This window comes from Carettochelys insculpta, chromosome 2 (assembly GCF_033958435.1).
Source record: "Carettochelys insculpta isolate YL-2023 chromosome 2, ASM3395843v1, whole genome shotgun sequence".
NCBI classification, from domain to species: domain Eukaryota; kingdom Metazoa; phylum Chordata; order Testudines; family Carettochelyidae; genus Carettochelys; species Carettochelys insculpta.
Window position 1 is genome coordinate 148,030,326 of NC_134138.1, and position 12,866 is coordinate 148,043,191.

At 40.9% G+C, this 12,866-nt stretch overlaps 1 protein-coding gene across 1 annotated transcript in view; it reads left to right on the top strand.

Annotated features, from left to right (window-relative positions):
* The window catches only part of DNAH5 (dynein axonemal heavy chain 5), a 318,634-nt gene extending 308,185 nt beyond the window's left edge, over positions 1-10,449 (top strand). The window contains exons 77-79 of the mRNA XM_074985958.1: positions 22-174; positions 3,705-3,936; positions 8,876-10,449. Of these exons, the coding sequence (XP_074842059.1) occupies positions 22-174; positions 3,705-3,936; positions 8,876-9,027 (537 nt within the window). The 3' untranslated portion in view covers positions 9,028-10,449. The remainder of the gene's footprint in view (positions 1-21; positions 175-3,704; positions 3,937-8,875) is intronic.
* The last annotated feature ends 2,417 nt before the right edge of the window (positions 10,450-12,866 follow it).

Consider the following 12,866-nt stretch of genomic DNA (forward strand, 5'->3'; position numbering starts at 1 on the left):
CGCTTTTATTCCTGTTTTTAGGCATCCTGGGCTTCCAGCACTCTAGGTTTCTGGTTTACTGAACTTCTGGAAAGAAACCAACAGTTTTTCTGCTGGATATTTGAGGGCCGACCAAACTGCTTCTGGATGACAGGATTCTTTAATCCTCAAGGATTTTTGACTGCAATGAGACAGGTGAATGGGTGTATTTTTAAATTACCCTTTAGATAATATTCCTCCTTTATTGGAGCTTAAAGGGGAAGGCTGAGTGCATATAAGAGTGGGAATATTTTTGTTTGTGTGTTGAAGTACTTTTCCATTTTAGGGTTAGACTCTGCTGTTGGCTACATTAGACATGTGAGAATGGACAGCTGAAGTCCCCAGGGCAAATTTTTTCTGTCTTAGCAGTCATGTCTGCCAAGTGACCTTTCACCTATGGTGCGCTATACTTACTACTTTGGGCTCAGCCAGCTTCATGCCTTGGGGTGCCTTGGAAGCTTCCAGGTGGGAGTGGAGATACTACAATCTTCAACTGGGCTCTGAGCAGCCTCTTTGTGAGGGGAGCAAAGTATGGGAGATCCTTTCACCCTTTCCTTCTTTGCACACATGGGCTGACACGAGTCTAGCCCTTGATTTCCATCCACTTCAGTGCTTAGTCCATCTGGCCAGTTTTCAGGACAAATGAAGTTAGTTCTCTTTGTCACACATGCAGGCCAGCAGTTGAAGAAGAAGAGCTTCTCCCAGGGAAGAATGTCAAACTATCTGTATGAAAGAGAGAAATGCAATCTGTGAACATGATGGTTATTGTATTTCTGGCTAAAGGGTTGCCTAGGGTTTAAATTAGTTTTTACCTAACTTTGGTTTGTAGGAACCTGAAAGCTACTGGCTGTGTCTACATGAGCCCCTTCCTTTCGAAAGGGGCATGTTAATGAGCGGGTTTGAAAGATGCTAATGAGGCACTGCAATGAATATGCAGCACCTCATTAGCATAACGGCAGCTGCGGCGATTCGAAAGTGCTGCTTTTCGAATTGCGCGCTGCCCGTGGAGACGGGACCTTCCGAAAGACGGGACCTTCTGGTGATTGGAAGAAGGGCTTTTGAAAACTGGGGCAGGGGGGTGCCTTTTGGAAGGTCCTGTCTCCACAGGCGGCGCACAATTCGAAAAGCTGCACTATCGAATCACTGCAGCCGCCATTATGCTAATAAGGCACTGCATATTCATTGCAGCCCCTTAGCATCTTTCAAACCCGCTCATTAACATGCACCTTTCGAAAGGAAGGGGTTCGTGTAGACACAGGGACTGGGTGTAGATAGCCTTACTCAAATATTGAATGATGATGTTAATTCCACTGAAGCACACCTTTGGGAATTGGGTTTTGCGTAGTTGTGGGCAGGCAAAATTTCCAACTGGAAATTCTGGAAGCTTTTAGTTAGGGACAGTCAAACAAAAAAATTTGAAATGGTGAAAAAATTGAGATCTGGAGCAGAGAGAGGTGTCAGAGAAACAGATTGTAACACAGACTCCTGGAGCTGGGGTATCCATGGCAAATGGAGACAAGACTTAGGTAAGACCACATGCACGTACTTTTTTGTTATTTTAATCCTTGTCTCTCTATTTGTAATGTTCCTTTGAATGAATAAATTTATAGTTGCTTTAAATAAGCTATCCTACGTCACTGTCATTTCATACTGCTCATAAGCTCCTGGACCTGGGGTGGCCAACCAGTTAAGACGAAGAGACAAAACAGGTGTGGATAGAGTGTAAAGAGCCACATGTTATGTACAGTGGAACCCCTTTAATATGAAGGATAGTTGGATAACCCTAACGGTTGGATTATGGGATTTCCACTGTATTTATTTTTATATATCTATGTATCTCTCTATCTACCTGTGTAGATTTATAATATCTATCTAGATAGATAGATATATAAAATACATATATTATACGTGGCTCAATGCCCTCCCCCTCCCCTACAGCCAGGCACCCCCAGCCTCCCCACTCTAACGCAATCACCCTCCTTTCCCTAGAGCCAGGCACCCCAGCCTCCCTGCTCTAACCCAGTCTCCCCTTCACCAGAGCCAGGCACCCCCAGCTTCCCTTCTATAAGCCAATTCTCTCCCCTCCCTGTAGAGCCAGGCGCACGCGTGCTCACACACACACACACACCCGCTCCCGCTCTAACTCAATGCCTAGGACTCACCAGCACCACCGCAGCCGCATGCTTCTCCCTCCAGGTGCTAGGGCGCATGTGCAGAGCGGCGTTAAACAGTCCTGGTGCGTGACTCCAAGCACTGATCAAATAATTGCATGCAGATTGAGAGCCGCGGGTTGGCCACCTGTCCTAGAAAGTGTTCTTTAGCAGGTTCTGAAACCTTTAGGGCCTATGGAGGTGGTACAGTTCTTTTACGCCGGGGATGCTGTAACCTGGTGATTCAGCCCAAAAGTGGTGTGAACTGCAGGATTCAGCTCTTGAGAAGAGTGCAGGTTTAGGCATATCACTTGCAAAGGATGCTTATGGGAGAGAATATGATGCAGCAGAATTACAGGGCACCCCTACACTGTAACATACTCCGTTGCCTTCCTTCAGATTTGAAAGTTGGTAGGTAGTCACTTTCTTCAGCAAGTATCTCCCCAAATCAAACATCAGACGACATGAAAGAGTTATGTTACCTCAGAAAAATCTTTGAATTAGAAATGACCTTTGTAAATACACAGTGTAAATAATACACACAAGCTACTCTCAAAGAAAAATTTAAAACACGTCGAATCTTGAAGGTTACCACGATCCATTTATTTGTCTCATTTGTGGCACAGTCTTCTAGCTTCATACAGTGGAGTGACTCATTTAATGTCCCCGAATGAAGAGAGGTTTCCAAGAACAGAACTGCATGTAAAAGGGTTAGTTCCAGAGAGAGTCCATCACCATGTTGTTTTGGGCTGGGTGATTTAGGATTCTTGCTCAATGATTATATGTTAACTTAACGTTCCCACTCCTCCAGAATGCAGTCACTCTTCACATTCACACTCAGATAAACCAGTTAGCCACATCACTGACTGAATATTTCATGTTTCCTCTCCGAACCCAAGCCATAGTACCTACATTAATGAACTATAATGTTACAATACAAAATTGAAAATCATACCTATGGACATAAATCATTTCAGACTTCCTTTTAATAATATACCACCCTTTGTGTATGTTATAAGAAGGCTTTCCTGGCACTCCCAGAAAAAAGCAGCCATTTTGATATTCTGCCCTGACCTTTCAGATAAGCTACTCTCTCCAGACCTGAGTAAGCTTGTTTCTGTCGTCAGCAGAATTTGTTTCAATATAAGATATTACCTCACCCCTGCTGTCTTTCTGATAACCTCTGAACAATGCAACTACAACAACACTGCAAACTGACCTTTGAAAGACAGACTACATTTCAATGGGTATTTATCGGGAAGATAAAATGAATCTAAAAATGACGTGTCTCAAAAGTGAATACTTTGGGAGGTAGAAAGGCACATGAAAACACAATACGTAATTTGCTATGAAATGGACACCCTGCTGAGCTAGAGGGAAATAATTGTGCTTTAATCAGAGTGAATACTATGAGAAAAGTGACAATTTTGTGATAATTAAGTTTAAGGATGGCCTTTTATTCACTGAAATCCTTGTCCTATATCATACGTGTACTTCAGAATTTTACCCATAATCTTCATTGTTGTTTTAAAATAGGAAATAACTCGAGCCAACAAAGGATGGGCACTTGACAGTGTATCACTGTGTAATGAAGTCACCAAGTGGATGAAGGATGACATAACAACTCCCCCTCCTGAGGGTGTCTATGTATGTGGACTCTATCTTGAAGGAGCTGGTTGGGACAGAAGAAATTTAAAGCTCATTGAATCTAAGCCCAAAGTGCTCTTTGAAATGATGCCTGTCATACGGATTTATGCAGAAAACAACTGTAAGTGACTAACTTCAGGTTATGCTGTGTTGAGGGCATCTCAATTTTAATTTGTTTTACAAATACTTGAACAGTTGTTAATGATTCTTCAGAATATTGGGTGTTATGTGATTGCTATCCATAATGCTGTGTGTATGTGTGTGTGTGATTATGGATAGCAATCACATCACATATTTAATCACAAAATTATTAATGTTTAATATTATTTAATCAAACAATTATATTTATTATAGATTTCTAGGATCTACTGGAATACAATCAGGATTTGGAGTTGTACTTTGTGCATAGCGATAGATGGTCCCTGTCTTGAAAACTGACACTCTTAGTTAGGTTATAAATGTATATCACAATGTCATTTTTACTATATTTTTAGAAAAAAATGCACTTACATCTGACTTCCTGACTTTCTTTACCTCTATCTTTACCTCCTCTTCCCATACACTAAACATTTATATTACAAATTTCTCAGTATATAGCAAAATGTGTTTTTAAGACTCAGAATTCTGGTCTACCTCAATACATGATTTACAGTATAAAAGTAGAAGCAGAAACCATTTTATCAGATCCCTACTCTTTTTTTTTAGACAATGTATATAAAATGCATTGTTTACAAAGCAGGAATCATTTTTCTCTTTGAAAATTTGTCTGATAGTCCAAAATACAAATGGTGCTACATGCAAAACTTAGGCTTCTGTACAAGACCAAGGCTTTTTGCAGAATGAAGCCCCAGCTCTGCAAATATGACTAAGCCTAGACCAGGGGTCTGCAGCCAAGCTAGCGAGAAGAGCCATTTTTTCAAATTGAGTTACAAAGTCAGTACTTCAGTGCCTGTGTATATGAGACAGTCCTTAATAAATAATGTCAAGCTGTACTTCTTATCACCCCTATTTCAAGAACAGCACACACACAATGATATGTACCAGTTAGAAGGTTGTTACCCCCATCTCCAGGCTTGACTTGCCTCAGCCCCCAAATCTGTCCCCTTTCCCCAAGCTTTACCCCCACCCCCAAACAACACCCCCCATCTTCAGGGTTCATCAGTCTGAGACGATGAGCTCTGTGGGCTGAGGCTGCTCCTCCACAGCTGATGCCACCTCCCTGTCCCATCCACCTCCCCCTTCTCAGCGCAGCTGCGCAGCTCTGGCAGGGTCAGGCTTGGCTGCTCCTCTCCCCAGCTCTCCTGCAAGCTCCCCACATGCAGTGGAAATGGCTCCCTGCCCTGCTGGCTTTCTCTTCTGTGGCTCCCTGCCCTGTCCCGCCTTTGTCTTTCAGGGCTCCTTGCTGCAGCTGACTGCTCAGTGCCTCTGGAGGCTGCCCCTGCTTAAACAAAATACCTGAATTCAGCTGGTTTAACAGCAGGCAACTGAATGTAGTTCTTTTATGTTAAAGTGGCGGCAGCCTCCAGAGCTGCAAGAGGAGTCAGCGGTGGCAGCGCTCAGAGTCGCAGGTGGCTCCTTAAAAAGCCACATGTTGCCGACCCTTGTCCTAGGCTAAATGGCACCATAGCTGAGGTGTGTCTATGATACCATCTCTATTTTTAAACATTCAAATATCTTATTTTTATTGCATTTGTATTCCATTTCATTACTTTGATGCACAATTTGCATGCATCCTTTATCTCTGTCACATTGGATAATAATTTTCCATGCTGGGATCTGTCAATCTGTTAGATTCTTGCCATAGGTAAGCAATTTTTATTAAAAAAATTCCTGTAAGCTTATAGAAATGCTTTAATTTTAAGAATAACTCAAATGTATTTACATAAAATAATTGAACTGTGAACTAATATAGGGTGGACCACTATTACAGTGTTACAGTAGATGACGACAACAAGTCTCACTATAAATGATACCTTTTCACTGGGACTGTCAGGAGTGCAGTCCCTTATTACAACCTATCATTTTGCTTTGTTGAGCCACATCAATATGTGATTGAGTACATTTCTTCCATAAGCTCAATCAGTTAGTTTTGAATAGTTTTGCTGCAGCAATCATTCATAGCTTCTTTAGGAACTACTTAGTGTAGGTGCTAATGCAGGACATTGTCATGTTTCCCAAGGAGCTCTACAAGATCAGTGAACAACAACAAACAATGAGCCCCTGAAAGGCAGATTATTATTTGCGAGAAAGATCACTTATCGAAGCACCTTCCTCCAGTGTGTGGTTTCTACATTAATAATATGCTGGTTTCCTGCATGTATGCATTTATTCAAATTGAGCCTGGACTTGAATTTCATCCATTTGGAATAGGATGTAAAATGGCCAGATGACTTTGATGTTCTGAATCAGCATGGAACTAATTTGTGCCAGTAATTGTACCCAGAAAGCACAAGCAGCAATTTGACATTCTTGTCAAATATTTTGAACTAAAACAGAGTACCTTGTTGATTTTGAGAAAACTAGTCAACACCAATGCAGTTTCTAACCATTCTCAAGTGACTTTGAGAAGTGTTGCTTCTGCTCATTTACTAGATTTTTGCCCAGCCCATTCAAAATAGTGCAGTGAATATTGGCAGAGTTTAGGATTGCCATCCATAAAGCATGACCTGATGTATCAATTTGTGGAGTGAAATTTTTCTCTTTGTGGTTTCTGTCATCATGAGATGCTGATTCTTCTTTATTGTTTCTTTCCTTTTTTGTGTAAAATAGTTTTTTCTTAATCATTACCCTTCTTTTCATGTGACCCACATTCTTCTTTATCATCGTTCTCTCTTATGCTGCCAGGAAAACTGGACGATTCTCCATTACTTTTCTTACATTTCCATTACTTCAAATAAATATGTTAATTCCTTAGTAATATGATTTCTATCATTTATGCTTTACTCCTCAATTTCCTTTGCACTGGGATGTTTGCTGCTATCATCAGAGTATACTACAAAGCCTATGCTATTCTGTTTCAGGTATCTTCCCTCAAATTTGCTCCTTGCTGTAAATTAGATTGCAGTTGAGGTTTTGCTTTGTTTTGTTTTTGGTTTATATACTCACATCTTATATATTCATATACTCACATTCCTTCATGGCATCTTTTATTTTCTACTTGGGAAATGTATTACAGTGAGCAAAATTCTATGTTCTGTAGTGTTAGAAAGTCATCAAACATTACATTGTAAGCATGGGAGAAGAAGTAACAATATTTCTTGTATATTGCTGCATTGATAGAGATTTGATGAATCTCTGTCATCTCATTAAATATGTCCTTTATTAGTCACTATTTACATTCTTCAAGATTTAAAACAAAAGTACACTTTCACGGTTACACAATAAAACAAAGCTCACACTTGAGCTGGGCCTTCACTTCACTTCACTCTTTCATATCTCACTGACTGATTGACAGAACCCTGCTGCTTACGTCCCTGGAGGGCATGGCTGACAACATTCTAGGAAGCTTAGGGAACACGCTGTTTTCTGAAAGTCTGGAAGGTCCTATGAGATTTGTCCATGGTTCAGATCATTCTAGAAGCTTAGTGAAAAATTAATTCATGTATAGAATACCCAAAACATTTTACTTCAGTTCTGTTTTCCCTTTTGACCTTAACAACAGAAACAACACCTGCCCCTAAAACTGGCCTGAGGGCATTGGTGTATTTTGTACACATGCACTTGAATTCTACAGGAGTGAACTTATTTAGCAATGTTTTTGGGAACCACTGTATTATACCTAGGTGTTGTCTGTGCACATAAATGCCTCAGTACTGAAATTCTGTGAATGGGATTTGCTTGAGCAGACAGAAGCCAAGTGAAAGGATAGAAAGTGCTGGTAGAGATGAAAGATGGCCTTTGGGGCCACCAAAGAGGAAAAGACATATCAGAATTTAGTGCAGACTAAATGTGCTGCAGAATGGAAGACCAGGCCATTCTGATTTGTGAAACAGAATTTTTAATGTTTGCAAATACAGAAGGCAGTAAGGAAATCAACCCCCACAGAAACAGCTGAAAAGATTTAAAATCCTTTCGCTATTACAGACACTCAGCTACAGGCTACGTTTCCTGTGCTTTGCTATCAAAATTCCATGTTTTTAGGTTATCTTCTCTGACAGCAATGTGGCATGCTCTTTTTGTGTATGCCATTTGCTTAACCAAGGGTAACATTCTAAATGCCTGTAATATGCAGTCTATCAGCATTTTCAGTATAAATTACTATTTTAGGGGTTTACAACCTAGCCATAAAAATTGCCTCAAAGTGATTGACATGCAAGATCTAAGCCAGGGAACAATTTAACATGAAATTGAATGAATCTGTTTAGCACAGTGTGAACTCCACAGATGTTTGGGAAGAAAGACATGAAAGTCTTATCATAAAGTGTATTACTTAGAAAACAAATTTGACAAACAAGGCTCTGATCCTGCAACCTGAAAATAATCATTATTATATTAAAAACAAATTTAAGGCCAGCTGAGCCACTGAATTACAAACACATTTATATATTAAATCAAACCTGGAAGATTTACAAGGGAGGTTGACAATGCAAACTTTCACAGTATATGAATAATAGTATTGAAAAATATCTTATTTATGGCATTTCAAAATAGATTAATAGATTTTAAAAAAGACAGTTTTCACATCTTAATGTGTCAACATAAATATTCAAAAACAGGAAGGCTGAGTGCAAGGATGGAAGTGCCACTATTCTAGTTACTGCAGGGTGGTCATTTACACCTCTGACTCTGTCAAAGCACTGTAGTTTAATACTAAATCCCAAACCTGCAAGAGCGGCATGCAATATGTGAAATGTTTTGCAGGTAGTAGGAAAAAAGTGAGCCATGTGTTGTTAATTGAAGTTTTGTTGAGAAAAGCTATTGGCTAGTGACCTTTTACTTGATTTTTTTTTTTTTAATATTTCTGCTTAGGTTGTACCCTGCACGCTAACATCCTCTCCAGCTTCATTATACAGGGCATCTTGTTCATGTTTGTGTTTTTCCCTCTTCCCCCATCTTCACAGCTTCCAAAGATCCTCGCCTGTACTCATGTCCAATCTACAAAAAACCACTTCGAACAGACTTGAATTATGTTGCTGCAGTGGACCTTAGAACCATCCAGCCTCCTGAGCATTGGATACTCCGTGGTGTTGCACTTCTGTGCGATGTCAAGTAATGTTAAATCAATTTTCATTTTCCTCCCCTGTGTTTTTCACCAGGATTGTTAGATATTTTTTCCTGCACATAATTTTAACGTGAACATTAATAAGCTTGGATCACAGATTTTCATTTTTGGCGGTAGTTGTGCTTCCCCTTTATTCCACTCCTGCTTTTGTCTTTTAGAAGTTAGTTAGTGGGCAGAGCAAGTGTGCTGAAAAGTACGTCTCCTGGGATTTGATGGCTCAAGTAACTGACTATGTCCACTCCTATTCACCTCTCAGGGCTTGTTTTCACTAGAAAATTGGGTCATTTGAGTAAATGCCATGTTAACACTCCATAGCCATGAGCATAAATGAGCTAGTTGTCTTTAAGTGGGCCAATGGCTTATGCTCTTGTTCCCGCAGTACATATCTGTAACCAGATGATACTGTTAAGCACACAAGTCCTGTCAGTGCTGACAGGTAAGGCATGTGACATGTGTTAGTTAGCACAACCCCTCAAATCGTATAGCAAGCGTGACTCCGTTTCATAGTGAAGACCAGCCTGAATCCAGCTCTAGGCCAGCGATGAATGCAAAGTAGTAAAGGCAGTGGTCTGATTGCTGCCTGGTGCTTCATATGAAATGATTTGGTAGTGTCAGTCTCAGCAGGGAGAGTAATAATGGAATGGGCAGTAACTTTCTCAGCTCATAGTGGTATGGAGGCTGTTAGTGCAGTGTGGGAAATAGCATTTCCCCCTTCTGCCTTAATTAATATTGGTGTTTGCTGTCATGCTGTCTCACTAATGCACTAAATTCATTTAAAAATTCTGTTTACCAAAAAAATCCTCTTTTCCATTCTGAGAATTGTGGGCCATCAGTATCAGAGGGAAGCCTTTATGCAGGGCCACAACAGTTACCTTTGCTCTCATTTTTTAGTATTTTGCTTTCATGTCTCCTCCTTTTCTATCTTCCTTTTTTTTCTGCCTGTCTTACTGCCACTTTCTTGACTTTTCATGTACTCTGGAAACCTTTCCCATTGGGATCTTGCTGCAGAGAGAAATGTAGGCAATACTAGTCAGATGCTCTCTGACTTCACTTATAAAGTGCCTTTGTTTTTCAGCATAGAGCTATTGGATCTTTGCTGTTGAGGTTAGTCAGTTGTAGCCTGGTAATCTGTCAATAGATCAAGGTTGCGGGTGGCAGACTACTGCTTCAGGAGCTCTTCTACGTAACAGAATGGGCAATAATGCACAGTGGGTCTGCCTTACATAAATGCTTTGTAAAAACAAACAAGCTTTTATTTCAACACAAGGAAGCTTTTAGTGGGGTTTTGCTTCTATTTTTTGTTCAGTATATAAATTATTTGATACTATATAAAATGTAAAAAATATTGCATCTCTTGTTCATCAATAATCCAAAAACGACCTTTCACAGTATTACAAAATATTAAAAAACTATTTCAGGATGGCTGTATTTGGTGTTTTCATGGGACAGGGATAGTTGTAACACTTCATTTCAGTAAAGCAACCACACTGTTTCACTTCAAACATGTACATTATTAATTTACTGATACTGTAAATGTTAGTCGATAATAACTTTGAGGAACAAGAATGTATTTCATTTTTTGCAATCTTTCATGCTGTAGTGGAATCTTCATGGGCAAGACTGGTAGAGATTTCTAATACTTCAGTAACACTGCCTGTGTATTAATATGGCTTGTGCAGAATGTATCTGCAACACCCTGAACTACAAGATAAAAAAAAAAGGACTGATATGCACTGCTGCAATATTCGCATATGTAAGTATGATTCTCAACCCCTCAACTCAGAAGTCCTTTTTTCCGAACACTTACACTGGCCAGAGCACATAGTTTCAGGGAAATGCTTACAAATCAGGCAACTTCTGGCTGCGTTATGTAACATTGCAAAACAAAAAACAGTCTTGTACACTTCAGAGACGAGGGCTACTTCTATACTACAAGATAGATAGATTCAAATGTATTAAAATGTATTTTGGAATGCTGAGTTGTATAAATTTGAATTTGAGTATCCTCATCTCCCCACAGACTCCCCACAAAGTCGACTTATTGCTGCCACATTCAATTGCCAAACATTGACTGTTGCAGCACTGCATTGTGGGAACCTATCCCACAGTTCCCGCATCCCTGTAGCATTCTGGGTATTTTCGCTGGTGCAGCATGGGAAAAAATGCCCTGCAAGTGGTTGTGCGTATGTGATGTCATCTTCCCACATTGCACTGCCCTCATTCCCCTCCCATGGAAAGCAAACAGCCATTTTTCTGGAAGGAAAAAAGGAAAAGTAGGGCATCAACAAAGATCACCAAATTAACTGAAATCTCTTATTTCTGTAACTGAATTGGTTTTTATAAATGAATTATCAAAGATTTTACAAACAGCAGCAGGTGCTTGAGTCTTCTCCACTGGCCCTGTAGCCATTGTCCCCCCTCACTTGATTACAGAAACATGATCCCTGTAAACAATACAGGAACAATGCAAAACTGGAAGAAAGAATAGGATAGTAAAGGTTCGGAAAAAAGATTTTGTGAGGCGGCGTTTTTGGTTTCTCATTTCATTACACAGAAGTGCCCAGCGTGGGGGAAGGGGCTTGCCAAATTTACACACATATGAATGCTTCTATATCCTGGGATCGATCAGGAGTCTGTATCTTCTCAACTCGTCCTCCAGCTATTTTTCCCTGTGTTAAGGGGGCCAACATTGGAGGAACAAGAAGGCTTGGATAAGAAATAACTGAAATGTCAACAATTTTACAAAAAAGCAGCAGGTGTCTGCAATGGGCTTAAACTGCAGCAAGGTGTCTGTGTCTGTGTCTTCTCAACGGGCCCTCCAGCCACTTTTCCCTGTGGTAAGGGTGCCAAAGCTTGAACAAAGAGAAGGACAGAAAAGATTAGGAAAAAGATTTTTGGCTTTCCACTTCACTACACAGAGTTGTCCAATGTGGTAGAGGATAGGGCTCACCAAATTTCAACAAGCAGTGTCGCTCGGGGGGGATCCAGCCCCAATTGACTGTTAGGAGGCCAGGCCCCCGCATCCCTTTGTGGCTGGGGGTTGGGTCAATTGGAGGATGAAGGGCCAGTTGACAAGGTCCCTTCGGTGTTGCTCAGGCAGAGGGGGGCCAGCCCCGATTGTGTGGGGGCTGACCCCCCTCTTCGCCATAGGAGGGTATGGGGTCTGTGGCTGCAGAGCCAGTTGACATGGTCCATCTCCCTCCTCCTTCCCCCTGTCGCAGCAAGCCCCTGAAAATCTTTTTGGGTAGAGGTCTGTGGCCCCAGGATCAGTTGAAATGGTCCACCTGCAGCAGCAAGGCCCCCAAAATCTTTCCCATCTCTGGAGCTCGCACCACATGCAAGCCAGGACATGGTGCTACTTGGCAGCATGGTCAGCATTGAATGGCAGGCACATCTTTTTATTGAGCCAGGGGCTACCCACATGAAAATCCTGATAGACTGCATATTACATTCTTAGTTAGCTAGAGAATCCACCTTGACAGCCACATGGCTCAGGGAACATGAACTTTCCACGTGGCAAGAAAAGCATGCAAGTCCTTCCTTTCATCCATGCCCAAAATGTCTTCACCATGTCGGATAACACCAATATGGTTTGTTACATCAGCAAACAGAGCAGCATGAGGTCACTGATGCTATGCACAGAGTTGAACAGTCTCTAGAACTGGTGCATCAAACACCGGACCTTCTTGTTCACATTCTTTCTTTCTGGGACACAAAGGCTAGATCTATATGACAGCCCTATTTCAAAATAAGATGTTTCAATAATGATAATAAATAAAATCTCTTGTTTTGAAATAACACAACCACACACAAAATGCATTTGAAATAGC